The 27194-nt window shown below is 51.5% G+C and overlaps 1 protein-coding gene and 1 long non-coding RNA gene across 3 annotated transcripts; one reads left to right on the top strand and one right to left on the bottom strand.

Moving 5' to 3' along the window:
- Positions 1–4220: 4220 nt before the first annotated feature.
- Positions 4221–26701, top strand: ATN1 (atrophin 1). Of its 2 annotated transcripts, XM_082781925.1 has the most exons (10): positions 4221–4290; positions 18800–18994; positions 19191–19328; positions 19689–19802; positions 20645–22656; positions 22749–22971; positions 23059–23776; positions 24413–24556; positions 24834–25014; positions 25547–26701. In XM_082781925.1, the coding sequence occupies exons 2-10, from the start codon at positions 18917–18919 to the stop codon at positions 25578–25580; spliced, it is 3642 nt and encodes a 1213-aa protein (XP_082638051.1). In that variant the 5' UTR covers positions 4221–4290; positions 18800–18916; the 3' UTR covers positions 25581–26701. The 2 variants fall into 2 exon arrangements, with proteins under 2 accessions (XP_082638051.1, XP_082638052.1); XM_082781926.1 differs by lacking the exon at positions 4221–4290 and having other exon boundaries at positions 18953–18994.
- LOC309889203 lies at positions 18537–20668 on the bottom strand. The gene is made up of 3 exons (XR_014319208.1): positions 20554–20668; positions 18764–18896; positions 18537–18676 (listed from the first exon to the last, which is right to left on the bottom strand). It is a non-coding gene; the product is annotated as an uncharacterized lncRNA (long non-coding RNA).
- Positions 26702–27194: the final 493 nt, after the last annotated feature.

The raw sequence follows: 27194 nt of genomic DNA on the forward strand, positions 1-27194 counted from the left end.
GGGTAAATAGGTGTGCGTGCCCATCAAGGAGCTGGAAGTGGAAATGTCAGTGAATGAGGGTTGTTGTGGGGTACACAGGGAAGCCTTAATGATGGGTAGCAACTGAATTTCTCTGTGTTTTTGTTTTTGTTTTTTGTTTTTTTTTTTGTCTCTCTCCAGAACGATGGAGTGGTATTAAACCTTCGTAAACCAATGTCTTTAACGCAGGAGGCTGTCAGCGACATTTTTCTGTTAAACATTTGACAAGAGCTCTAAAAAACTGGGTGCTGGGTAGCTCCTATAATGTGCTCAGCACCTTACAGGTGAAGAAGAGTGGTCGGTTCTGTGGCTGGAAGACTAAATGCAGGCATGTAGCACAGGAGGATATCCTGAAGCTTGCTTTGCTGGGCAAAGAAGAGCTCACCGGAGCATTTTATGCCTCAGTGAGACAGCTGAACTGGGGCGATGGGTGAGGCTGCCACCCTCGCCATTCTGCACCTCCTCACTTCTAGAGGTTGCCAGAACCCCAGATGAATAAAATGAACCTCCACAGCTATCAGCTCCCTGAGCTGCAGCCCAGGGCCAATTAGCTTGATGAAATGGGAAGCTGAGGCAGGTCATTGCTCCATTTGGTGTCACCACGCCATCTCCACCGTGGGACAGCCATAGCTGGGAGGTTGTTTAGACGAGGCAATGAAGTTTATTACCTTTTTGGTGTTCCATTTACCAATAAACAGCAGCTCACAAGTATCATTTGTATGAGCTCTGGAGAACACGCCAAGAGACGCCATCTGGTGTGGCCCTAGGTGGGGTCTGTGTGACAGAAAGCCTTTCCCCAGGCCTAGCACAGGCGAGAGGGCTTGCTTGATTATTCTTCTCATCAAGGATATTACTACGTGCTGTGTGTCTGTACTGTCAAAGGGGAATTGGGGCTCTGCGTATTTTTAGAACCACAGTTTCACAGAAGGATTGAGATGGCAAGGGCTGTCTGGGCATCTCCACACCAAGCTCCTCCGTGAAGCAGGGCTGACCCCAGGGGTATATCAGGGGTATATCTCCAAGGGGAGATTCCCCAGCCCCTCTGGGCACCTGTGCCCATGCTGAAACACTCTCAGGGAGGAGGTTTGTCCTTTATCTAGTTAGAATTTTCCTTCTTGCAAATTTTTAAACCATTTCGCTGTCCATCTTGGCAGAAGATCTTGGCTCTGACTTTGCTATAACCTCCTCAGTCCCACTTCCCCCCAATAAAACAACCAAACAAAAAGCTGAAGAGAGCAATTAGTTCCCCCTTAACCTTTCTCTTCTCCAGACAGACAGAATCAGTTCCTTCAGCCTCCCCTTTCATGCCACGGGCTGCAGCACCTTAACCACCTCACTGGACTCCCTTTCACTGAAAAGCTCAGCCTCATTACTGGAGATGCTGCTTCTTGTCCACAATGAAGACCTCAGAAGTCAGGATTACACAAAATGCAAATTGTTACCCTGCTTCCAGTCTTGTTTCTCTTTTGAATCACATCCCTGATGTCATTTCATAAACTAAGATTGCAGGCATCACAGGAGACAGGCCACCACCTTTCAGCAACTTCTGGAAACAGCGCTAAACCTACTAAAATTTTCATGAGGTCTTGGGGTGTCTGCCTGTCCCCCGAAGTAAATAGGGACGCTAACATCTTGATAATGAAATTTGTTTAAACTAAAATTTTGATCTCAGGCACTGACTTAGTTATGGAAGATGATGACGTGAATACTTCCTGGGACTTGGCTTTGTGTTTAAATAAACTTGGGGTCACCAGGCTGCCTGCTGCTACTGATACAAGAAGATTATTTGGATGGAATATGGAGATGTTGAAGCAATAACAGCCATTGTTCGTCTCATTTTGTAGCTTCCACAGCAGCTTTTCCCCAGGTGACATCAGGCTACCTTAGTGATTTGGATATTTGTGTTTAGTGTCCACAAAGCAGGGATTTTGACAAGATCTTCCTCCCTTCTTGAATTATCACTTTGGCCTCTAAGGATCACACTCATTATCGGCTTGGGATGCAAGGCTGTCGAGCTCCTAAGGTGACAGTTTGAAACAGCAGTGACAATTGCAGACACGACTACCTCAACAGCAGTAATAATATTACTTCTTGTCTTCCAGAGCTCTCCTTGGTGAGACACTTCTTAGAGTAGTTAATGCTTACACCTGTGCTTGGGATCAAAAGTGTATTCTTGTCAGTGTAACACCTCTGTGACATACTCAATATGCTGAAATGTTTCAGACTGGTGACCCAAAATATATATATATATATTTTTGCAAATGTTAGCCATAGCTTTTTCAATCCTCTGTTCCACGTAGGGAAAACAGAAAGTAGCAGGGAAGAAAAGCATCCAAGGATCACTGCTGGCAGGGTGGAGGCTCTGAGCGAGGGTCAAGACAAAGAGGTAGGATGAGGAGAAGCACGGATGAAAAAATGAACGACAACTGGAGACAGGAGGCATGCTTATATTGTGCAACGGAGTGCTGTGTGCCAGTGGAGCTGGCGCTGGAGCAAGAGGCACCAAGAGCAGTGCTGTGTCCAGGATAAGTAAGAATGCCCTGCAGTGGTACAGTACCGCTGGGAAGAGGGTGTGGAACAAAAGCATAGGGAGCCATTAGCTTGTAAAGATGTTGCAGGGACATTGTTATGGATATTTTTAAAATGCTTGGGTGCAGCGGCGATTAGCAATACAGAGAAACCCACGGGGGAGATTATTACATCTGTATTCAGTGCCGGGTTTGGATGCTGTACAGTAAATAATGCTTGGAGGCACATAATGGACAATAAGAAGTATTAAATAAATGCCCGTCAAGAGAGCACCATCCAGCCTGTTTGCTGAGAGAGGCCCTGCTGAGGAAGTATTTTGTGACTGCATATTTGAAGGCTACCAGAATGCAGTAAGAGGGCTTGCCCGCGTGCATGCAAAGCCCCTCTCGTTCCAGCTGTGCGGATGCACATGCCTGCATCTTGGTTTTTGCTTATACAACCAGCCTTAGCTTTGAAATCGAAGGCAGTCGGTAAGGGCGGTGTTTAGTCGCTCCTAGCTTCTCCCCCCTGGTTCGTGCTCACCCAAAGTCTGTGCTTGGGTTGGCTCCTCTGCTAACTGGTGAACCGAACCAGCTCCCCGTCCCCTGATTCCCATCCCCAAATGACCACAACTTTTCCAAAATGGCCATTTGCATCTGGAGCCAGCCTGAACTTTGCGAACAACGGAGAGCAGTGGCGGCGGCAGCAGCCAGCCCATTTTCCTGACACAGCGAGGAGCCCACGCACGGTGGGAGGTGTGGGGGGTGAGGGGGGGGAGAGAGAAGCGAGAATTTCTCAGATTGTTAGCATTCTGGGCGAATTTAAGCCCTTTGTGGCAGCAGCTATGGCAGGGCTCCTTCGGGTCCTAAAGGCACATTTCTGCAGCAGCACCACCCGCCGGCGAAGCCCCTCCGGGAGCTCCCGCGGGGCCCACGCGTGCCCGCTCCCTCGGCACCACGCTTTATTAAAAGATATAAAAAAAAAAAAAAAAAAAATTTAAAAAAATGAGGTGCGGGGCCGTGAGGCGGCGGCCTCCCCCTGTGGCGGGGCTGCCGGTGCCTCTCGCGGCCTCCACACGAGGCTCTCCCTTTGTGCCGTTGCCTGGTAACCGGCGGGGGATGGGAGGCCGCCGGGCGGGGGGCCGCATGCTGATGGCGGCCGCCCCGCCTCGCCTCGCCCCGCCCGGGGCTGCCCGTGCTGCTGCTGCTGCTGTGTCCTCCCCCCGCTCCCCTCCACCCTTCTCGTTAATGCAGCCCCCCCCCCAAAAAAATAAAAATAAAAAAAACAACCCCGGTGCCCGGTCCGCGCTGTTGGGCGGCGGGGAGGCGGGGACGGGCTGGTTCTGGGCTGTTCGGAAATGGGAGGTGGCCGGGGGACGGAGCGGAGCGGGGCGGTGGGAGGCAGCGCCTGAGAGCGGGACGGGGGGCTCGGTGCTGCTGCTGCTGCTGCTGCTGCTGGTGGTGGTGCTGGTGGTGGAGGGGGCACCCCCTCGGAGCCGCTGCCCCAGCGCCCCAGCCGTTGTTCCGGAGGCAGGACAGAGAGAGCGCGGAGAAGGAGGAGGAGGGAGGATATAAAAAAAAAAAAAAAAAAAAAAAAAAAAAAAAAAGGGAAAAAAAAAAAAAAAAAAAGGAGGTGGTGTGTGTGTGTGTGTGTGTGTGTGTAGGGAAGGGGCGGGGGGGGGGGGGAGCAGCGTTTAAATCCCTGCCCCCCGCTCCTCTCCTCCTCCATTCCTCCCTTCATTCGACCTCCCCTCCGGAGCCGCCGGTGAGTCTCTCGCCCGCTCACGGCCACTCCCGCGCCGCTTGTCATCGCCCCCCCGCTCGCCGCGTCCCTCCGCGGGTGTCCCCGTTCCCCCCCGTACCCCCGGTCCCCCCCTTTCCTCCCCTCCCCTCCCTATGCACGGCGATTCGGGGGGCGCCCGGCACCGTCGGGGGGCGGCGGTTCCGGGGCGCCCCGGGGCGCGGTGGCTCCTTGGGGAGGGAGAGGGGGGGGGGGGCGGCGGCCGCAGCCCGCTCCCCACCGGGGCTCGCCCCTCGGACGGCGCCGGGAGCGATCGTAAATCACCGGGGGGCGCTGCCCGGCCCCGGCCCCAGCCCCAGCCCCAGCCCCAGCCCGGGGCTTGTTTGCCTTGGCCGGCCTCGCCTCCGGAGCGGCGCCGGGAGGGGAGGTGGGGGGGGGGGCTCCGTGCCCACCGCGGGGGTCCCGGGGCGGGGACGCCCCCCGCGGAGCCCCCCCTGCCCCCCGGTGCTGCCGCGGAAAGTTCGGCGGGGGCCGGGGCCGCCGCTGCCCCCCGGGGCGGTGGGTGCGGGCGGGCAGCGGGAGGAGACGGCGGAGTTTGGGGGGGGGGTTTGCGGCCCGGCACGGTGCGGGAATGAAAATGAAACAATGCTGGAAGGGAGTCAGCCCGCTCGCTGCCTCCCGGGCAGGCTCCGCTGCTGCCAGCTCCGGAGAGCCTCGGCGAAATCCCCTCCGCCCGGAGAGCCGCGTATTGTCTGGGCCCCTGCGCCCAGGTGCAGCGGGGAGCGGGCAGCGAGACCGCCTGGGCACAGTGCATTGGGGTCTGAGTGGGGAACGTGCTGTGGAGTGTGGCTGCTCCCTCCCTGATCCTTAGGATCCCCCCCAGTCACGCCATCCTCCGCCTAGGGACCCGCTGCCCTCTCCTCTGGACCTCGCACGGGGACCAGGGAGCAGGCGAGGCCCGTCCGAGCGGGTGGCATCGCAGTGGCATTTGGGATCCCTCCAGTGCGTTGAGTTGGCCCTTCAGTGGCAATTCGGGGCTCTGGGAGAAGCGTGCTGTGTTTCCCGTGCTGTCCTTCTGGCTGTGCCATTGAGCCGTCGCGCTCTGCTGGCGTCGGGAGGTTGCTGGTTTGTGGAGCTCTGGTGGCTGTTGCCCAGCTGTATTTTGCCAAGTGGCCGCTGTGCTGTTAAGAGGCAGCCATTTGGTCACTGTGGCATCACTTTGTGTGTTGCTTTTGCTTGCAGTTGAGATCTGTCGATAGCTGTGCTACATTCCCAAAGTTGCTTTTGAAAGAGGCAGTGTCTTCATTTGCATGTCTCTCAGTGCTGCGCTGTGGCTGCCATGACTTCTGCAAGGAGTTGGTTGCCAGTATGGCTACTGGCATGCGTGGCTTTTGTTTGTACAGTCTGTTTTGCAGTGCTGTGGCTCTTGGTGAACAGCATCTCCCTATCCAGCTAGCCATTCAAATCTATTTTATTACCTTTTCTGGGCTGGATTGTATGGGAAGCTCGGTGCTTTCTAGCACTGGAGAGTCATAGGCCATTACCTTAAGGTGTATAGCAAGAGAGCAGAGGAGGAGTTAGATATGTCATTTATTTCATGTCCACCTGAATGGTGGAACATGGTTATACATCCTTCATCCTATATGCATTTCAGTTCAGAGTTCAGTCCCGACTTCCCCCAAGGAACGTGTCCATGTCAGCGCATCAGCCCAATGCCTGCATGTTTACCTCAGTTGCATGAGCACAAATCCCACAGATTTTTGAGTTGAAAGCTAGACCCTCCTTACTTCTAAGCTCAAGGCTGTAGTGCATCACTACCATGCCGCACGTGCACCCTTGAGGGAGTGGAGGGGCTGAAGCTCCAAGATCATTGCCCATGGATGGGACACTTGTCAATGTGAATGGTCAGATTGTTTGTTGGAATGAATTTAATCCATCTTTCCCTGCTCTTGGCCAGGTTGTTGTTATGTTTGTTATTGGTGACTGCGTAACCAATTGTTTTTGCATTTTCCCAATTTCTTGGGAGTAGTATGGTCTTTCAAAACAGACTTTTCTCATTGTGATTCATGGTGGAGCTTTTCAAGTATGGCTGTGAAGAAGTGAATTTATGGTACCGTGTTTCTTGCTGGAAACAATAAAACCCTTTCAAACATTTGAAAATTAAATGTGCAGTGAATTCTAATGAAGGAGAGCAACAGGTATAACCTGCTGCAGTGGCCTACCTTTATGTCTTTCCATATGAATTTACCTCCTGCCCCAGATCTTGTACCCCTTGGATACTTCCGAAAGGTTCTTGTATTCTCACCTTTGCATTTGTCTAAAGAAGGAATCACAGTCAAGTTTTCATGTGGGCACACTTTTATTCCAAAATAAAACTGGGCGTGCAAGGAACTGTAGCATAGCAGAATCTGTATGCTAAAGAGCAACCTGATCAGTACATTTCTTTAAGATGGTGAGCCTTTATTTGCAGCTGGAATGGATGAGGCAGGTTTTGTTCTTCCCAGAGTTCATCCTCTGTCATTCCATATATATGCCTTCCTGGTTCCTACTTGATCTTTCTCACGTTCTTCAGCATTTTTCTGGTGGATGGAGGTGGAATCTAGGGGAGCACCCACCGTGGAATTTGGAGCTGTGTAGGGAAGGATTATTTATTTGCTGGATCTGGGTTGTAATACCTTTGCAAATGCAGTCTCTGCAATCTGTCTGAGCATTTATTCAACGCTGCCCCTCCTTAAATATCTACCTGCACGTTTACCCAATCTTTTTTTTTTTTCCTCTTTGGGTATCTGCCTTTTCGTATGAGAATCTGTTTCCCTCCTTTGTCAGTTTGTATCTTCCCCAGTTCTGTGTTTTTTTTTTTTTTTCTCCTCCCAACAGTGTTCTCTTTTGGACAAATGAACCATTTTCTTGACTTCTTTCTTCCTCCGTTAGGAGTTGCTATGGAAGTGCCAACTATATTTCCTGCATTTATCAGTTCATTTCTTCCATCTTTACTTCCTGAGTATTGTTGCTATTGAACTATTGAAGTACAGTAATGCTTTATACATTTCTTAAGGGCTGGTAATCCTAAAGAGAAGGTAACACAAGTTCAGAGTATGTTTAAAAGTGAAAAAGTCATTGTCTTAATGACTCTGAAAAAGTCACTGTCTTAACTACTGTGCTACACCTTGGGTAAGTATTTTCTGCAGAATTAGTTCATGAGATCACAGCCCGAGTCTGCTCACAGTGAATATTTTAACTTACCATAGAATCATAGAATGGTTTGGGTTGGAACAGACCTTAGAGATCACCTAATTACAACCCCCCTGCCAAGGGCAGGGCCACCATCCACTTCAACAGGTTGCTCAAAGCCCCATCCAGCCTGGCCTTGGACACTTCCAGAGATGGGGCATCTACAGCTTCTCTGGGCAGCCTGTGCCAGGGCCTCACCACCCTCATAGAAAATAATTTCCCCCTTATATCTAATCTAAACCTACCCTACTGTAGCTTAAAGCCATTACTTCTTGTCCTATGGCTACACTTCCTGACCAAGAGTCCCTCCTCAGATTTCTTATAGGCCCCCTTCACGTATTGGAAGGTCTCCCCGGAGCCTTCTCACCTTCAGGCTGAACAATCCCAACTCCCTCAGCCTGTCTTCTCAGGAGAGGTGCTCCACCCCTGTGATCATCTTCATGGCCCTCCTCTGGACTCGTTCTAATAGTTCCATGTCCTTCTTGTGCTGGGGGCCCCAGAGCTGAACACAGCACTCCATGTGGGGTCAACTTGAACACGAGGTGCTCCATATCAAAGCCTTGCCTGAGTTACTGAAGCCGTGGTGGCCCCCAGTCGTGTACCTGTTGCCAGGTTGCTCAGGTACATGTCTTATTGTTCTTTGTGTCGCGGTGAACACCGAAGGGTCTTTTTGTCCTTCCAGTCGCGTGGCGGGCAATTGTGGGCCTGCAGCCCATACCCTCCATGTGAAGTGCATGGAGAATGATGCAGTGAAGGGGATGTTTCCAGCTCAGGTGGTTTGAGCTTCACCTTTGCTTTAGTCTGGGTGGGTAATTTGTGCTTAGAGCTCTTGGGGGAGAGGATTTTTGTATATGCTAAAAGTTTCCCACAAGTCAATATCGTGAGGAAATGACCCCTTCAGAAGCATTGCTGTCCTTCCAGTTCTGATGATGCTCCTGCAGAAATTCCTTACAGTCTGTTTTTGGTGTTTGTTGTGGCAGCAAACACAGACTTGTTATTGCCTCCCGTAAAAATATCAATGTTTGATTGATTGTTGTGGCAGTATTTTCACCTACAAACCAAAGGGTAACAGCAATATCTTCTCCGAGCAATTTTAGCCAATGATGTTCTGGCTGGGCTTTGCTGAGGAAGAGTAACTGGTTGCTTTCAATCTTCATGTCTCTTGCCCTGGTGACATTGTTCATCATAGATCAGTTTAGCTGGAAAATTTTAGTCATGTACTTGCCTGCCTTACAAGGCACTTGGCGATACCCTGTTTCTTCCACAAGGTTTCTCTGTGTTATAGATCATTTAAGTGAAGGTTATGTTTGAACAACCTTCATCTCTCTCTTTGTGCAGTTGGTCATATATACTGATGCACACACACACACACACTATATGTATATATTTGTGTGTGTGTATATATCGCAGTATACATAAAATAGTATATATAATATATCACATAAGATACTCATTGTAATGTATTGTATATTAAATTTTAACTCGAATATATATAGTGTAGTGTATCGGATATAAAGTACATCTATAGGATATTATACTGGATACATTTCTGTTTTTCTTTCAGGCAGTGCATCCGATGAAGTGATTTTCCTCAGAATTATTCAGAGTTTGCCAACCTCATTAAGACAGTCCACTCTCTATGAACAGTGGTTTATCCACTCATGATTATCTTGTCAAGCTTTCCTTATGTGTCGTTCAACTGTTGCTTTCAAAGTACAGTTTCACCCAGGACCAGCCCCTGCTCAACCTCTCTATGGCTTCTAACGATTTTAACATTAAAGAACCTGTTCTGGTTAGTTGGCTGGTCCTCTCCCCTACTCAGCACAAGGAAGGGAATGTCACCTGGAGTTTTTTTCAAAAAAAATGTTGGAACATTTTTTTAGAGGAAAAAAAAAAAAACACACAAAAACCTTCTTTAAAGACTTCCAGTGTTATGATAGATCCCTATGCAAGTTTTTCAAGTGATTAATCTATCCCACTTTTCATATTTTACGCTATTTCTGTGTGGAATTTGTCTAGCTTCGGCTCCTATCCATTGGATCTGTAGTCTTTGGCTTGTAGATTAAAGAGCCCTCTGCTATCAGAAATCTTCTTCCTTTGTAATACTCCTAGGCCATGGTTATCACCTTTTAACCTTTTCTCTGATAAGCTAAATATATAGAGCTTCTTAAAGCTCTTATTGTAAAGGGGAAGGTGAGTTATCAGACCTCATATCTTCTTTATTGTTCTTTTTAGGAAGCTTTCAATTTGTCAGCATCCTTTCTGAAGTATGCAGGTTAGAATTGCGCATACTACTCCATAATGGTCCCGCCAATCCTATATATATTCAGGTTAAAATCATCTCTGTATTCCTGTTCTTGAAGAATATTCCTGTCTTTATGCTCTGGTGGATATCATTCATTCAGGAGCACCCCCCTTAGAAGTCTTGTGCTGGGAGCTCGTGTTCATTTTGCTATCAGTTGTTAATTACAAGGCCTTTTCAGTGTTTCTGTTTATCCTTGAATCTTCATCCTTGAAAGCATTCTACATTCTTCTGTTCTTCATGTAAAAATCTTCCACAATCAATGTGCTTGTCTTCCATGCAACCTCATTGCCACAGTAATGCCGACTGGTTGGTGCCAGAGCTTCCCATCCATCATTTACTGTATAACCTGCCTCAGCACCACCTGTAAACTTTATCCATGTTTCTGCAAACTTTGTTCAGCCAATGCCTTCACCAGCTACCACGTTCTGTGTTGTCTGTCAGCGATGAGCTTTGGGGTACTTACTTTTTGGTAGTGGATCCACCACAAGGTCTTTTTGACACGACAGGTCATGCAATGCCATAGGTGTGCACCAAGTTTCAGCTCACAGGTTGTCAAGCGCTGCTTTACAGAGATTACCCAAGGCATTAAAAGTATCTCGGGCACTGGTTTCACTTGCCATTATGCCTTTTCCACTGGCTGTCCAGTTTGGGCTTAATTCTGTAAAAACCATGCCTACAGGTTCAGCTGGCCACGTGAAAAGTGGAGGCCTAGATCTGTGATTCTGTAAGGCAGATTCTGTGTCTGTAGATGGCAGCATTTTGGCACGAATTGATTGCTTTAAATTCTTTGTGGATCAGAGAGAGTTCTAGATGTTTGTGATTTCAAGTATTTTGTTGTATCATGACCTTGACTCAGCCATAATCATCATGTTTTGTGTGTTTATAAAATCATCAGAACTAAAGCCAGTTGTTCACCGTGAACTTGGTGATGTATGTAAGACAAAAACCTCTGCTTCCCTCCCAAGGGTGGTTCAGTGCAAGCACAGGGGGGCAGTGGAAGCTGTTCTCTGAGATGTTCATGACAACCTCACATAGCTTTGCATTTTGCTATGAACAGGGGGATTGGGTGGAGACCTCCGAAGATCTCTTCCCTTGTAAACGTTCCTGTGACACACTGTTGGGTTTCCCTTCTCTCAGCCCTACAGTGAGGGCAGGACCATTTCACTTGGCTAAGTCTGTAGACCAAGGGCGAGCTGTGGGATCCCAAGCAAGGGAATGACTCAAAGCTTATCATTGTCTCCAGCCTGCTGTACAACTCTTCACGTGCCCATCTCCTTGGCCCTATTTCTCTCCCTCCCTTCTGCATCATCATCTGTCTGACTTCTTCCTGTTCGGTGCCTTGGCCTTCGCACAAATGGCTGTCACGTTGGCTTCGTTGTTGGTCACAAACTCGTAGAAACAGGGAATCAAAAATATGTATTTGTTAAATATAAAGATTTTATTTTACCTTTATTATGCTCTAGGGAAAGCTGTTTCAGAGCTTCACCAAATGTCTGAGAGTCCTCTAACTTCCATCTTAAAGTTGTCAGTGGCTTCTTTCATACCCATTTGTTCTTATACCAACCTCCTCCCTTAGCTTACGTACCCCTTCTAACTACCTTGTGTTTAATTTTTGTTGTTTTGCAGACAATAATTGCATCACCTCAGCTTTTATATTGTTCTGTTAACAAACTAATGTCTTTATAGGTCTTGTACATAACAGAGACTCAGAGAGAAGTTCTTATGGCAGATGTGTGTGTTGCTTCTCCTCGGTGTATCACTTAGCTCCTCATGCTGCTGAACTTTTTTTTTTTTTTTAAATACCAGTGACCACCTCGTCCAGAACCCACTGCCCCAGCAGTGGTCACTGTCAAATACCTAGGAAAAAGTGTAAGTTAAGGCAAGTTCATATGCTGTTTTCCCCTGATACTCCTACAGCTTCCAACCATTTTCAGTTATTCCCTCTTGCATGAAACTCTCCAGTCTCCCCTAGACTCTATGCAAACGTATGGCACTCACGATGTCCTTTGATGAGAAATTATGTAGTCAACCATTCATTTCAAGAAGAACAATCTCTTTCTCTTAGCTTTGAACTTTGTAGCATCGTTTGATGGTCCTCAGTTCTTGTAATGGAAAAGACAGTAAATATTTCATAACCAACCTCTACTTTTCATATGTGGCTTTACAGACCCTGATCACATTCTCGGTAACCTTTTTTTTCTGGACAGAGATGTCTAGCTCACTCAGTCATGCCTCTTCAATGCCCTTTCTAGTTTCCGTGGAAAGAGCAAAACTGCGTGCACGTTTCAAGATGTGAGCAAACCATGGGTTTATGCAAGTGCACAATGGCATTCTCTGTTTTGTTTTTCAGTTCATTTCCCAGGAATTTCTACCATGTAGTTTGCTCTCTTGATGGCTGCTGAATGCCAAGGTGACATTTTCATGGGTCTGCCTCTCATACCCCAAGGGTATCACTCTTGAATGGCACTGGTCAGTTCAGAGTCAGTCATTTTATATGTGGAGATGGCGTTGTTTTTTTCTCCATGTACATTGCTTTATATTTGCCTAGATGGAAGTTCACATGCCATTTATTTGCCCAGTCACTCCTCTTGGAAAATCCTTCTGCAGTTCTCCACAGTCAGCTCTCATCCTTTCTTCTGTCTATCCTGATACTTTCAGCACTTCATTCATTCAAATCCATTTACAGAGTTTGATCCTTTTAGCTCCTGAGCTCTTCTCCACACTGACTAGTTTGCCTGGGACTGAGGGTCTGAGCAGAGAGTCATATCCTGGCCTGGGCCTCCCTCTGCCAGCTTCAGAACAACGTTTGTCTTTGCAGAAAGGAGTGACCATGCTTGACATCCATTGGCCTGTTACGGAAGGGTTGGATGGATGGTATGACTGTGTTCGTATGTATGTCCTGCAGCTGCTAAGTTATCAGCAGTCTCCCTCAGTGTAAAGACTTGCAGCAGAAGCTGCAACAAGGAATTTATAGCTGGAGATAATGAACCCCTTCTCCTGCCTCCAAGGGTAATTCAGCACTGGAATGGGTGTCCCAGGCCAGCTGGGGAAGCTTCACGCTTTGCGTTATTTGGGACTTGCCTGGAGAGGGTCCTGAGCAACCCCGTCTAGATTTGGTGCCAGCCCATCCCATCTGTGAGCAGGGGTTTGGAGTAGAGGCCTCCAGAGGTCCCTTCCAGCTGAAATCTTCTCTGTCCCTGGGCAGCTGGCCTCCGATGTCTTTGAGTGATTTACTTTGCATTCCTTCATAAAGGGAAATTTATATATAGAGAGAGCGGGAGGTTGTATGTTACAGTAGACCTTAAACAGTTCCAGAGGTAAGGTTTACTCAGGCATTGCAAATAAAGAAGGTGCTACGCTTCCTAAAATAATGAACATGGAGAGTGTGGTGTGTCCTTTCTCTGAATCATGTGTTGGCCTCCATCCCACTTCCAGTGTTGCATTTTGTGGTCCTCTGCTGGCCTCTGCCAGCCCGTATCTCCCAGTGATCCAGAGTCCCTCCTCTGGGGAGGCTGTATAATTCTACTGAGATTTTAAAGTAAATCTGTTGCATACTTACAGTCATTTTAGTGTGCCCTCAGGAATCATTTTACGATTAATGTAACCTTCTTTAGTACATCCAACCTTCATTTAGTGAATCAAATTTTATTTTCAGTTGCTTTTGCAAAAATTAATATCCTCTTCTATACTGTAAATTAAGCTATTGTTAAATGCATGAATGTTTTTATTATTTATTACCTTGCTCTAGCTCTAATTGTTTCCATCTATTACACTCTGCTCATCAGAAAATATTTTGTTATTCTCAGATATGTTTTTCATTGAATAGAAGTTCCAGAATTACAGCTTTCATACCCAAACTAACATTTTAACACCTCATGGTTGCGCAGGATTAAGAAAAGAAAATATTAACGTAGACTTAATAAAAAGTAGACTGGCTTTATCTCCTTAGGCTGGAAGCACTATGAAAGTTTATCTTTTAGCACTCTTATCTGGCATTACTGCATGAAACGGGAGCATTTTAATTTTCATTTACTATTTTACAGTCGCATGACAAGTGAATTTGTCAGCAAGCACTGTTGTTATGAAACACAAGGGCCAAACCTGTTGGCTGAGGTTGAGCTCCAGCTTCATATGGGAGGTATTATTTTAGACATACGTAGGTAGATCTAAACCCTAGAGTGTTCAATCACAATTTGTATTAAAATTTGTGTAATTTAACCTTCGGAACAGAAGGAAGTTTATGAAAATTCACATTTATATGTACTGGCTAAGTTTATTTTAAAACATTTCATAGTGACCTATTTTATAGTGATGTTTTGGTGAATTTAGTTTACCTAGAAGAATGCAATGAAATTCCAGTACATTGCTAACATAAAACTGATTTATTTACAGAAGATGACAAAAATTGAAAACCATCTCAGTTTTTATACAGAATTCACCTACCCTGATCTCTGAGCACTAACAGCAGTTTCCACGTCCGTCGCAGGCGGTGGTTGCGTGGCATTTCAGTCTACATTTTCCATGCAACACGGTGCTGCCAAGCCTCCCTGCAGAGGTGCTGTGATGCCCTGGCAGTTTGGGTGGGGAGGGCTGTAAACTAGGCTTCAGCCTGGGCTCAAGACGGATCCCCCAGTTTCACAGTAATGTTGGAGAGGGGGATGAAGTTAAACTTCTCCCACTGGACAAGAATTTTAACTGGAGTATGATCATTTGACCAGGTCTGCCATGTTAGTCCTTCACTAATCTGCTCTCCAGCCTGAGTTCACAGCCCCTGCAACCAAGTGTTGTAATTAATTACTCTATAGGAGACAGAAATGTGTCTGCATCGATAGCTACCTTTCATTCAGTGTTACGTAAACATATTTCTTCATAACAAAAGTTACTACATTAAAAGAAAATAAAATTGCAAGTCATGGGAATATTCACAACCAAGATAGCCACAGGCATTTGCCCACTGCCATCTTGGTATTCTACCATTTTGGCATCCTAATGTGTTAATTCAAACAAATGTTTTCACTTTTGCGGTAGAGTCACACTTAGTCTACGTATCAAAGGATTGACAACAAGGCTGTGACATGCAGCCTGAACCCTGACCTACTCATTTATTGCTATCTAACACTGAACACAGCACCTTTTCCCTTCCCTCTCTCCTGCATGCCCTATGCTGAAACACCAGGGTTTGAGCATGAAGTCAGGTAATTAGCCATTCAGAAATGTCATACGTCAGGATGTTTTAACAGCAGTACTGTAGATAAAACTTTATATTTTCAAGGTACCACTCAGTTAACACCAATTAAATCTGAGAATCCTCTCCCCATTTTATAGATAAGGGAAATGGGGACAGGAATTAAAAATGTGTTGCCTGGGATCACTACTCACTGGGCAGTGTAAGATGGGTCAGCTACTGACTTCTCACCCTCAGGTTCATGTCCCCTGGCTATTCTGCTCCAGTGGACGCTCACTTCTGAGTGGTCTTTACCTGCCGTGAGGGATCCATTGGACATCATTCCATCTTGCTTTCAGGACAGTTGCCAGCATCTGCAATGTGTTACAAGGCAGCTGTGTTCATTTTGCCACCCTGATTGCTCCCTCCAGTGCTGACCTGTCCCTTTGCAGAAGGAGGGAGAGAAAAACAGGGATGTGAACATGGGAGCTAATGAATTGCAGAGGAGAATCTGTTTAATTCTGCTAAAAGATCAGATTGATTTTGTTAAGCTGATAAAGTAACAATTGTGGTAGCTCTTTTTCCTAAGTGGTGTGGATACTGGGAGGCTTCAGCCCTCCCTTCTCCTGCCGTTACACCCAGGCAGGACTAGCTGGACCCCATCTGGCATTTAACCTTCTCAGGCAGACTGGAGCCCCGCAGTTGGGCTGCCTGTGCTGGAGCTGACCCTCCTGTTGGGCACAAGCCAAAGTGACAAAGCCTTTCAGCCCTGGGTGTATCCTGGGGGCATCTCCCAGGCTTCCCTGTCTCACTTGAAGTTGCCTCCCTGCTTGGCTGGGGTTGTAAATGACAAATAGGCAATACCCATGTGCCCCCATCCTAGACAAACTGGTACTGTTTCCCTTTCCTCTGCTTCTGCTGCCATCTATAAACATTTATTTTCTCAGAACCGCAATCTGATGTGCAAATGCTATACTGAAACATGGACAGACATTCAGGCAACTTTCTAAGAAAGAGGCACTCCGCGCTGTGAGGGGCAGAGTCTGTCGGGTCCCACAAGAGCAGAGCAGCCCCTGATCTGGACAGTCCTGGGGTGAGCCCTGTCTGGAGCTGGGCAGGGAGGAGGAGTGGGATCCATTTTGGGTGACACATGGGGGATGCCTGTTGAGCGTGCAGGAGGCCGCACCAGGGCTTGCAGGAGAATATGGAGGGGCCTTGGCAGGGTGCCAGGCCGAGCTGGGCTATGTGAAACACAAACAGAAAACAGCAATTCGCAGTGCCTTGTAACTCAATCAAGCCTATAAAGGGCTTCACGGGACCAGGAAAAGGTTATCCATTTGGGCAGCACCACTGTCAAGTATTTCCTTTCCAAAACCACAGAGTGGTAAGAACTCATGAGGCGTTTAGAGGGATCTTCTGTAATGGGAAGTTAGGTGTAACCCAGGTTTTGCCACTTTATTAATTGTCAGGGCTCATACTGCTTTTATTTCACACACATTCAGATTAGAAGCAGCGCTGTGATCCTCTGCTCTGACCTCTGACACAGCTGATGCTACGCTGCGCCAAATAGCGCATGGGTCAATTCTGCTTTAGAAAAGACTTAACCCTCTAAGTAGCAGAAACTTCTGCCCCGGTGATTAATTATTGTCTACTGAAATATACCTGTTTGCCTCTGGCTTTGTTGGTACTTTGTATGCAGCGGCAGAGAAAAATACTGGGTTGGTATTTCCTTTAAAAAGGGAAGTTCCAGTAAGTGGCTGCCTGCATATTATTTCTCCGATTTACTTCTCTGGACAGAAGACCATCGTTGTTGTTATGGAGCTACTGGAGAGCCGAAGTGAGACCTCTGCACCCCATGACAATGCCCAGAGTGGGAGCTGCGAGTGGCATTGCTGCTGAATGTGAAATAAGGCACAGCAAGGTGTCAGTAATGCGCTGTTTGCTAGTGCTGTGCCTTCGGTCGGAGCCGAGCCGATACCAGCAGGCTGCCAACATGGCGTGTGCCGAGGTTGTCTGCAGCTTGGGTCACCTTATCATGCTCATTTCACGTCAGAAATGTTAAATCTAGGTGTTTATCTAGAATAGGGTATAGCAGCGGTGTAACGGGCTGAATTAGCAACCAAAGACCAAATTATGTCAGAAAAGCAAGGCGTTGAAAGATGGCAGTTCACAGGGATCAGGAGAGTGCTCTGTCTCCGCTAGGTCAGTTTTCAACTGATGTGAACTATTTCTCTATTAAAGAAGAGATCTAAGCTAATGAATTGTTGTGTGGGGGAATTAATGCTGGATGAGTCCCCTGTGGCCTTCGTGGTGAGGGTCAGATAAAATATTAATGAAATTAAAACAAACAGTCCCCCGTTCTTCCCAAGTACCTTCTGTATGAGTGTGTCTTGGTGTTGGCCAGGGAAGATGAGGAACCCCATAGGAGGCAGGTCAGGGTAATTACTTTACAGCAGCATCAGGGGCTTTCCCATCCATCCCATACCTTTCCTTTGATCCCTGGGTTCAGCTCCCTTTTGAGAAATGCATCCAGACTCCAGCACTTGCTGGCTAGAAGCCGATCTTTTCAGATCTGGCATGGCCTCTAGGAGTCCCAACCTTCAGGTGGTCTTGCACTTACTCCAAATGCTTCCAGGGCAGAGCATATAACACAAAAGATGTAAGTGGATATGTTCTCCTGATGCCTCATCTGTGGGACACATTTCATCATCTTGCAGATTGTCCATCCCAGATGCTGGGTAGGGGAGCTCACACAACAGGCTGGGGGAGGACAGTGTTTTTGGTTCCACCTCTGCTGTGTGGGGCAATGCAAAGGGTCCTGAACTGGAGCCACGCAAACTGGTTTCAGTAGCAGCAGTACTGAAACACCCCGGCCCAATTCCTGGGCTAACACCATCATGGTGCTTGCATACTCTGAACTAGGAGCTGTGTGGCATCATGAGGTGTTAAATATCTAAATACCTGCACTTTCAGGACACAGCACAAATCTGCAGGCTTATTCAGAGGGAGCTTGGAAGTCTTCCTCCTGTTGCAAAGTGCAAGGATGTGCTGTGCATTTCTGGTACACAGAGAAACAGCCCAGTGTACGGGGAGGAAGGAGGCCCAAGGAGATGCTCCAACCTAGTGTTGATTATTTTCGCATCATGCAAAGTCAAAGCTAAATGTATAATTCTTGCACCTATTTGTGTACTTTGCACTCTGAACAGCATGAGCAGGACTCGTCACATTTTCTGCATAAGATGCTGGTACATGTGTGCATATGCGTATGCTCTAGGGAGGCCAGGGCTGTACAATACTCTTTGCAGCAAAGACTTTGGGGGGCTCATTACAGAGTTAGCTAATGACAGCACATGGTGAGTTAGGGATAGTGTAACTTACTGCACTAACGATGAGTGCAAAAAGGGGCTTCTGAAGTTAGAAAAATAGCCATTAGGATTTTTTAAAGCATTCTCCTTTTTTATTTTATTTTTTACCATCTCTCTCTTAAGATCAAATAAACAAGGAAATGGAAATGCTAAAATGTTTTCAGGGAAAAATCAACATACTGATAACCATTCCTCCCTGCTTCCTCCAAAACATTCTTCTTGCATCATGACTGCCTTGCGTTTTGTGTCTCAGTCCTAGAAATTGGAAATCAGAGATGACAGCAGCCAAATCTTTTCCTCTACTGATGGGAAGGTTTATTGCATTCTTGGTAAAGATCCTTGCATCTGTGAATAATAACAAAAGAAGCAGTAATAATTCTGTCACGTTTCTACTATAACAAACCACAAAAGGATGTCCCACAGCATACTCACTCTTTCTCCCCTCCTATCTCCTTGTCTGCCTTTCAGTACACACCAGGATCTCGTTGCCCTGCTGGTGTAAGCCCTCTGTTCCAGAAGACTTGCACTTTCCCATCTCAGTCTCCCCAGAAAGAGCAGAAGGGAGCTGCAGAGCGATAAAAATTTATGTTTTCATCAAACCGGGCCAAGGAGAATGGGGGTCCCGCACCCAAAAGAATGAAGACCCGACAGAACAAGGACTCGGTACATGGGGTGGGAGAGGGAGCTGGGACCCCAGCAGGAGCAGTGGGGTGGGACTGAGGCTCACAGCAAAGACAGTGACCCTGAGTTTGGTGTGGTGGAGTCCCAGGGCCAAGGGTCCGGGGCTTTGGGAGGCTAGGAGACGGGGCGGGAGTGGAGCAAGGTGCAAAGCGGGACTGATCTGATCATCCCTCCCTAGATGTCAATGCGGAGTGGACGGAAGAAAGAGACTCCAGGGCCCCGAGAGGAGCTCAGGACACGGGGTCGAGCTTCCCCCGGTGGCGTCAGCACCTCCAGCAGCGATGGCAAAGCTGAGAAGTCCCGACAAGCGACAAAGGTAGTATAAGCTGGGAGGCGAGCCTGGGGGGGATCCAGCCATATGGACCATATGGGATCTACTATACAGCCCATGCTGGGTTAGCTACCTGCAATGGGTGGAGCCCTTTTGTCCTCAGCACCCTGCACTTCCCGATATTTCCTACGAACCAGTTTTCAGTCTCACCTGCTCTTTTTAGTACTGATTTCTGCCTTTCTCTGGCTCACTGCTGCATCCTACTATGCCCCTCTGTCTGCTAAGCTCTGCAACACAGGCGTGGTGGTGGCTGTGTCTCTCCTGCTGTGGGCTGGGAAGCCCTGGCAGGGTGGGAAGTCTTCCTGTGGCCCTCCCACCTCCCTGTTCTCCTGCTCTCCCTTACAGAAAGGCCGGGTGGAGGAATCCTGCACCCCCAAAGGCAGCAAGCAGGGGCGAACGGAAGAGATCTCGGAGAGCGAGGGGGAGGACAGCAATGCTCCCAAAAAGACCAAAACCGAGGTGAGTTCTGACTGCAGTGGTTACTGTCACGTCCTGGGCCCTACCTGTGCTGCTCACGCCCACCTAGCTTGAGATTCTGGCTGCTGGGGAGCCCTGGCACCTCGGGTTTTGCTCTACAGGCAGAGCCTAAGCGACATGTGGCTGCAGAAAAGCCACCAAAAGTGATAACCAAGCAGATGGAAATTCTCTTTCTTTATTTAGCCTTGTCTGAGGGGAACTGCTGTGTGCCCTGCCTCTGTGGCAGGAGCTGGGTCACCCACTGGCTCTGCATGCAGCTTTCTGTCAGGTTGGACTCTACCTTTATTGCTCCTGCAGAACAATGCAAACCACAGATGCTCCAGGGGGTGTTGTACCAGCCCCAAAATGTGCAAAATCTGCCCAGCCCTGCACTATGTGTAGTTAAAGCAGGGCTTTTCTGAAAGGCCAGCGCTGGGCTGAGTCAGTGATTGGGCAGCTGGAGGAAGCCTCAGCTCATGTAGGGAACTGGAAGCACAGAAGAGCTGGTAAGGAGTGAGGCAGAGAGAGGACATGCTCAGGGGGGAAACGGGAACAGGTCTCCTTGCCGAGGAAGGGAGGTGATGAGGAAAGCCCTGCATGAAGGGGAAGAGCCACTGTGGGTCTAGGGGCTGCGTGTGTGCTGCTTTGTGCCACCTGCTGGTAGCACCGGGCTGTGCCTTGGCCAATGGCCCATTCCCAGTGGTGCTGGGACCTTTTACATGTGATAATTTTCAGCCTCATCTCTAACACTTACCTGCACCTCCGAATATAAGTCACGCATCAACTCCTCCTCAGGTGTGTGGTCTGGGAGACCACCTAACTTCTGCTTCCTCCTTCTGCTTCAGGAGCTACCCTGTCCTCCATCCCCGTCCGATGTTGACAGCCTCGATGGCCACAGCTTCAACGACGAGATGAGCAGCGACCCGCGGGACATCGACCAGGATAACAGGAGCACCTCGCCCAGCGTCTACAGCCCCGGCAGCGTGGAGAATGACTCCGACTCCTCCTCCGTGCTGTCCCAGGGGCCGTCGCACTCCTACCACCACCCTCCGCTCTTCCCCCAGAGCCCTCCGGTTGCACCCCCTCCTGACAACCTGGCCCGGCCACCCGAGCCTGGCTTTGGCCTCCCAGGCGAGGTCCACCCCCAGGGCCCCCCTGTGGGCCCCTACCACCCCCAGCTGGAGGGCCAGGCCTCCCGAATTTTCCAGGCTCAAGCCCCACAGACACCCACCTCCTCCTCCTCTGCGGTTGCAGCCTCTTCTGCCCCCTCTTCTTCCTCTTCCTCCTCCTCTTCTTCCTCCTCCTCTTCCTCCTCCTCCACCCACGCTCCTCTCTACCCCACGGCCAACGTGGTTCAGGTTGGGGCCAAAATAGCCAGCGGCTCAGGGGGGCTCTCAGCACCAGGGGGTCGCGAGCAGACCCTTGGCACCAAGCACAACCCGCCGCCCACCACCCCCATCTCGCTGGCCTCGGTGGCTGGGGGGCTGCCCCCTCAGAAGACGTCCCCGGTCAACCCCCCGGCTGCCCCCCCAGCCTCGGCGCCTTCCTTCCCCCACGTCTCCGCCAACCTGCCACCCCCGCCGGCCCTGCGCCCCCTCAACAACGTGGGGGCCGCCTCCAGCTCCCCGGGGATGGCGGGACAGGCTCTGAGCGGGCACCTCCCATCGCCCCACGGCATGGGGCAGGACAAGGCGCAGCCCCTGGCCCCCTCGCGCTACCCCTACGCCCCTCCACCTCTGCCAACCTCCAGCTCCTCCGTGCAGTACCCTCAGCCCTCCCCAGCCCAGCCCCTGCCCAGTTACACGGCCTCCTACGGGCACTCCTTCCCCCCGCCCAGTGGTCTCTCGGTGTCCAGCCAGCCCCCCAAATACACGCAGCCCTCCCTGCCCTCCCAGCCTGTTTGGAGCCAGGGGCCACCCCCCTACAGCCGCCCCCTGGGCAATACCAGCTCCCACCCTGCTGCCTCCTTCCCCAGTCAGTCTCCCCATCACCAGCAGCCGCCCCAGCAGCACCACCACGGCCACGGGAGCGGCGGGGGGGTCTCCCCAGCAGCAGCGGCGGCCCCCCCACCATCCTCAGGGGGCTATCCCCACGCCCTGGAGTCCAGCAGCCATCACCCTTCTCATGCCACCTATGGGCTGCGCCTCTACCCTCCCCACAGCCAGGCCACTTATAGCCAGGCTCCCTCTGCCACCGCTCCTTCCTCCTCCTCCTCCTCTTCCTCCTCTTCTTCCTCCTCCTCCTCTTCCTCCTCCTCGTCCTCCACCTCTTCCCAGGGCAGCTACCCCGCCATGTGCACTCACCCTCAGGGGCAGAGCCCTGCCACCTACACCTTCCCCCCGCCGCCGCCCCCCTCCCCAGCCCACGGGGCTGGCCCTCCGGTCACCTCCGCGGCCACCACCCTCTCCACCGTCATCGCTACCATGGCCTCCCCCTCCACGGCCCCCTACAAGACCATCTCACCCCCAGTGCCCCCCTCAGCTGTGGCCCCATACGGGAAGCGGGCGGCTTCCCCCGTCCCCACCTTCCAGCCCCCTGCACCCTACAAGCCAGGCTCTCCCCCAGCCTCCTCGGCTGCCCCTTTCCGGGCAGCGACCCCTCCGGGCTACCGTGTGGCCTCCTCCCCTGTGGCCGGCGGCTACAAAGCCCCCTCGCCAGCCCCTCCTGGCCCACCGCTGGCGGGGACCATGGCTGCCCCAGCCCCCCCGCCGCCCCCGCTGCCGCTCAGTGCTGCCCAGATCAAGCAGGAGCCGTCGGAGGAGTACGAGCCCCCAGAGAGCCCCGTGCCACCCGCTCGCAGCCCCTCGCCGCCCCCCAAGGTGGTGGACGTGCCGAGTCACGCCAGCCAGTCGGCCAGGTGGGGACAGCGGGGTCCATGTCCCCATCCCTGTCCCCATCCCTGTGCCTTGTCCCCCTGCCGTACCCACACGCTTCCCTTCTGGTTCCCAGGTTCAACAAGCACCTGGACCGCGGCTTCAACTCCTGCTCCCGCACGGACCTGTACTTCGTGCCCCTGGACGGCTCCAAGCTGGCCAAGAAGAGGGCAGACTTGGTGGAGAAAGTGCGGAGAGAGGCTGAGCAGAAGGCGCGGGAGGAGAAGGAGCGGGAGCGCGAGCGGGAACGAGAGAAGGAACGGGAGCGGGAGAAGGAGCGGGAGCTGGAGAGGAGCGTGGTAGGTGTGGGGGCAAAACCCATGCTCGAGGACGCCCTTGGTGGCTCCCCGCTGGGACCCTGACATTGTTTCTCTGCTGTCTTGCAGAAGATGGCCCAGGAGGGCCGGCCGGTGGAGTGCGCGTCCCTCGGTCCCGTCCCGCACCGCCCCTCCTTTGAGCAGGGCAGCGCCGTCGCCACCGTGCCGCCCTACTTGGGCCCCGACACCCCGGCGCTCCGCACGCTCAGCGAGTACGCCCGGCCCCACGTCATGTCCCCCAGCAACCGCAACCACCCCTTCTACGTGCCGCTGGGCGCCGTCGACCCGGGCCTGCTGGGCTACAACGTGCCGGCCATCTACAGCAGCGACCCGGCCACGCGGGAGCGAGAGCTGAGGGAGAGGGAAGCCCGCGAGCGGGACCTGCGGGACCGCGACCTGCGCGAGCGCCTCAAGCCTGGGTTTGAGGTCAAGCCGGCCGAGCTGGAGCAGCTCCACGCCGTGCCAGCTGCCGCCATGGATCCCTTCCCACGCCACGGCGGGCTGAGTCTGCAGACGGCCCCCGGCCTTCATCCCGCTTTTCCCTTCCACCCAGGGCTGGGCCACTTGGAGCGCGAGAGGCTGGCGCTGGCAGCCGGCCCGACCCTGCGCCCCGACATGTCCTACGCCGAGCGGCTGGCGGCCGAGCGGCAGCATGCCGAGCGGGTGGCCGCCCTCAGCAACGACCCGCTGGCCCGGCTGCAGATGCTCAACGTGACGCCCCATCACCATCAGCATTCCCACATCCACTCCCACCTCCACCTCCACCAGCAGGATGCCATACACGCAGGTAAGGGCCACCTCTTCAGCCAGGAAGGGTCAACTTCATGGTCATTTGGCCTCCTCCGCACTCCCATCCCGCCAAAGACACCGACCTCAGAAGTGAGGTGTAGTCCCATTTCCTTGTCCTACAGGACAGCGGGGTGAAAGCAGTTTAGTGATGCAAATCTCACAGAAACAAAGTCCAGACTATAATATAAAAGAGTGCTGTGTCTGCTGAGGTACTGGGAGATGGCAGTGGGGTCTGGTAGCTGAGTCACAGGCACCCATGCTCATCATCCACCATTACTCAGAGGTGGCAACAGGTACAAATTAATGGCCTGGCAGCGAGTCCAAAACACTAGAAAGAGTAGGTTTTTTTATATAATAGGATTTTGCTTTTGGGTGCAGACTTGCAGGTCGCTGCAGCACTGGCTCTAGGGATCAGTGTTTCTCCCTGAGGATTACGGGAACAGAGCTATGCCAGACTGCTTCGTGTGAAATTCAGTGCAGGGAAAAGGAGATGTTACTGCATTGCCTGGCCTTGAAGTCATTCATTCCACCCCTAAGACAAAACGACCATCTCCACGTCTGTTTCATTGTTGTGCCTTCCCTGTGTGGCCTACAAGGCATGGGACAATTGATTTCTGATGTCTTTCCTTCCCAGCCTCAGCCTCTGTTCACCCTCTTATTGACCCACTTGCCTCGGGATCGCATCTCACTCGGATACCATACCCAGCTGGAACCATCCCCAACCCTCTCCTCCCTCACCCCCTACATGAGAACGAAGTGCTGCGCCACCAGCTTTTCGGTACGAGTGCTGGTGGGGTCTGCTGGTCTCCTTGGAAGAGCATCAGCAGAGCTCCAAGGGGCAGGGTGGTTGCGAGAGGGTTGTGAGACCCAGCGAAGGTTTATTACAGAGAGACAGAGCTCTGGGATGGCGTAGGACAGGCGTGCAGTATCGGGGAATGAGCGAGTCCTGCACATTGGCAGGGCTGGAAGATTAAGAGCTTGGACTGAGCTGTGGGACCATGGGCAAGGGTGGAGCTGTTCCATTAACTTGTTCGTTCTCTCCTTTGTGGTTGCAGCTGCACCCTACAGGGACCTGCCGGGGTCTCTCTCTGCGCCCATGTCAGCAGCACACCAGCTCCAGGCCATGCACGCGCAGTCAGCCGAGCTGCAGCGCCTGGCCCTGGAGCAGCAGCAGTGGCTGCACGCCCACCACCCTCTGCACGGAGTGCCGCTCCCCACGCAGGAGGATTACTACAGGTGCGTGACCTGCTCACACAACGCTCTTTGCTCACATCCTAATGCTGGCCAGCCTTGGCCTGAGGAGGGCAGAAGAGGGGAACGTGCCCCTGACCCCCCCGGTGGGTGGGTGGCTCTAGCGTGGCCCCACACTGGGTGCAGGGGTTGCTTGCTATGGGGCACAGCCCCCTAAGGGAGGTCGCTATTGGCCAGAGGTTGTTGTGGGGTTTCAGCTCCCATCCTCAGCAGGGGGGAAACCAGCACGTTTCACAGGTCGTAATACAATTGTGAATTATACCTGTGCCAAAATACCAAATGTTCACTTTGGCATGCTTTTACCAAGATGAGACATTCACGAGTGGACAGGGAAGCATGTTGGGAGAGAAATGCAGTATTTTATATTTTGGGTAGCACCTCTTACATTAAAGATTTGCAGGGTTTTCCAAATCTGCACTGTCATGCAGGACTAGGCTAGCGAAAGGCAGTGCACAATACTACGTCTTTTCTCCCCGTGTCTTGTCTCTCATAATCACTTTGTTCGTCTTTATCCTAGTCACCTGAAGAAAGAAAGTGACAAACCCCTTTAAATGGACTCCTACTGTCAACACGACATCCTCATGTCTTTCTCTGAAGAGGAGCAATCAATCAGCCAAATCCCGGGGGAGGGGAAGCTGCGGAGTTACACATCTTGATCCTACCAGGCAGCAGACTGCAAGAGAGGATGGGACCAAAGTGGAGGATGGCATCCTGGGAGCAGAGAGTGGAGAAAAGGAAACAGGGAGGGATTGAAACGCCAGCAACCAACACGAAATGACTGGCACGCGATTTCAGCACGGCTCTGAAGTGACTGAAACCAGCGTCGTGAAGAGCCCCAAAAGACAAGGACTGGTGTGAATTCGAGATTGCAGCAGCTCCATCCTGTGTTTTGAGGGAAGTTACGTCAAGCAAAAAGCGCAGCGCATTGCAGGACCTCACGTTCACGATGCAAAACCCAGCAGAGCCTTTTTTCAAGACGCCTCCTCCCCCCCCCAAACACACACTTTACATGTAAGATACTGCTTCGTGAGACAGAGAAACAAAGCGGAACTTTCCCAGCCTGGCTTCCACATCTCCCACATCCCTTCAGATGCAACCACGGCGTTACCGGACCCTCTCCAAAACCGGCTTCTCTTGCCTGGTGCCAAGGCGCTGGTCCCGGCCAGCTGGGTGCAAAGCACCCCCAGACTTGCCTGCGAGGTGGCGGCGCCTCGAGGGGACGCGTGGGGCCACGAGGTGCGAAGCACCGCCGGCCTCCCCGAGCAGCCACCCCCCCATGGACCTTCCAGCCCCACCGGGAGCGCCGATGGGGGGCCGCCAGCTCGCACCCCAGGGCCACGGCGACCCCCTTGCCCCTCGCCCCCTTTCTCCTCGGTGTACTTTAAGTCATGCACATCCTGTTATAGACGTGGCAGTTTTATGTAGCAACTTGTGACCCCCCCCTCCTCCCCAATCCCTGTTATCCCCCCCCGCCCCGCGTGCGTGTCCCACCTCACGGTTGTATAACCCGAGCGGCCCCCTATATATATATATATATATATATTTACTTATCCATTAAACGGAAGGAGAAAACCACCCGGCAGCAGCACAGCTCTGCAAACGCGCCCGCACCACCACCACCACCACCCCCCCCCCACCCTGCACACTCCTGATACCCCCCCCACCCCAATAACCACATTCTAATAATTTATATATAAAAAATATATATATGAAGCTCTTAAAAAAGCAAACAAATGAGCAAAAAAAACCAAAAAAGCAAAAAAAAAACCCTTCGGGAAGCAGCCTGCGTTGTGTTAATTTATCGCTGCCGGGGGCCAGCAGCGCTCCCCCCCTCCCCCATCCCCTCGCCCACTCCCCTCCCCACTCGCCCCCCCCCCCCGTGGGACCGCGCCGCCGCCAGGCTCCGCCCACCGCCGCCGGGGGCGGGTCTGCGCGAAGCCACGCCCCGCGCCCCGCTCCAGCCAATCGCGGCGCTCGCCTCGACACACCCGCCGCCGCTGCGCCAATCGGGAGAGCTCGATTTGCATACGGCCGGTGCGGCGCTGCGGGGCCCCGTTTCGCCGAGCTGCGGCCGCCGCGGCGGGGACCGAGTGATGCCAGGCACGGGGGGGAGCACGGGGAGCCTCCTGAGGGACACCCCACGGGAAGCTCTTCCCTCACCGTGA

Source organism: Aythya marila (assembly GCF_965140915.1).
Source record: "Aythya marila genome assembly, chromosome: 1".
NCBI lineage: Eukaryota > Metazoa > Chordata > Aves > Anseriformes > Anatidae > Aythya > Aythya marila.

Bases quoted from the DNA above. Each gene is read 5' to 3' on its own strand.
- ATN1 (XM_082781925.1), top strand. From the start codon at position 18,917: ATGTTTTCATCAAACCGGGCCAAGGAGAATGGGGGTCCCGCACCCAAA. The intron at 22,657-22,748 runs GTGGGGACAGCG...TCTGGTTCCCAG, and splicing joins CACGCCAGCCAGTCGGCCAG to GTTCAACAAGCACCTGGACC. The intron at 25,015-25,546 runs GTGCGTGACCTG...TCTTTATCCTAG, and splicing joins ACGCAGGAGGATTACTACAG to TCACCTGAAGAAAGAAAGTG.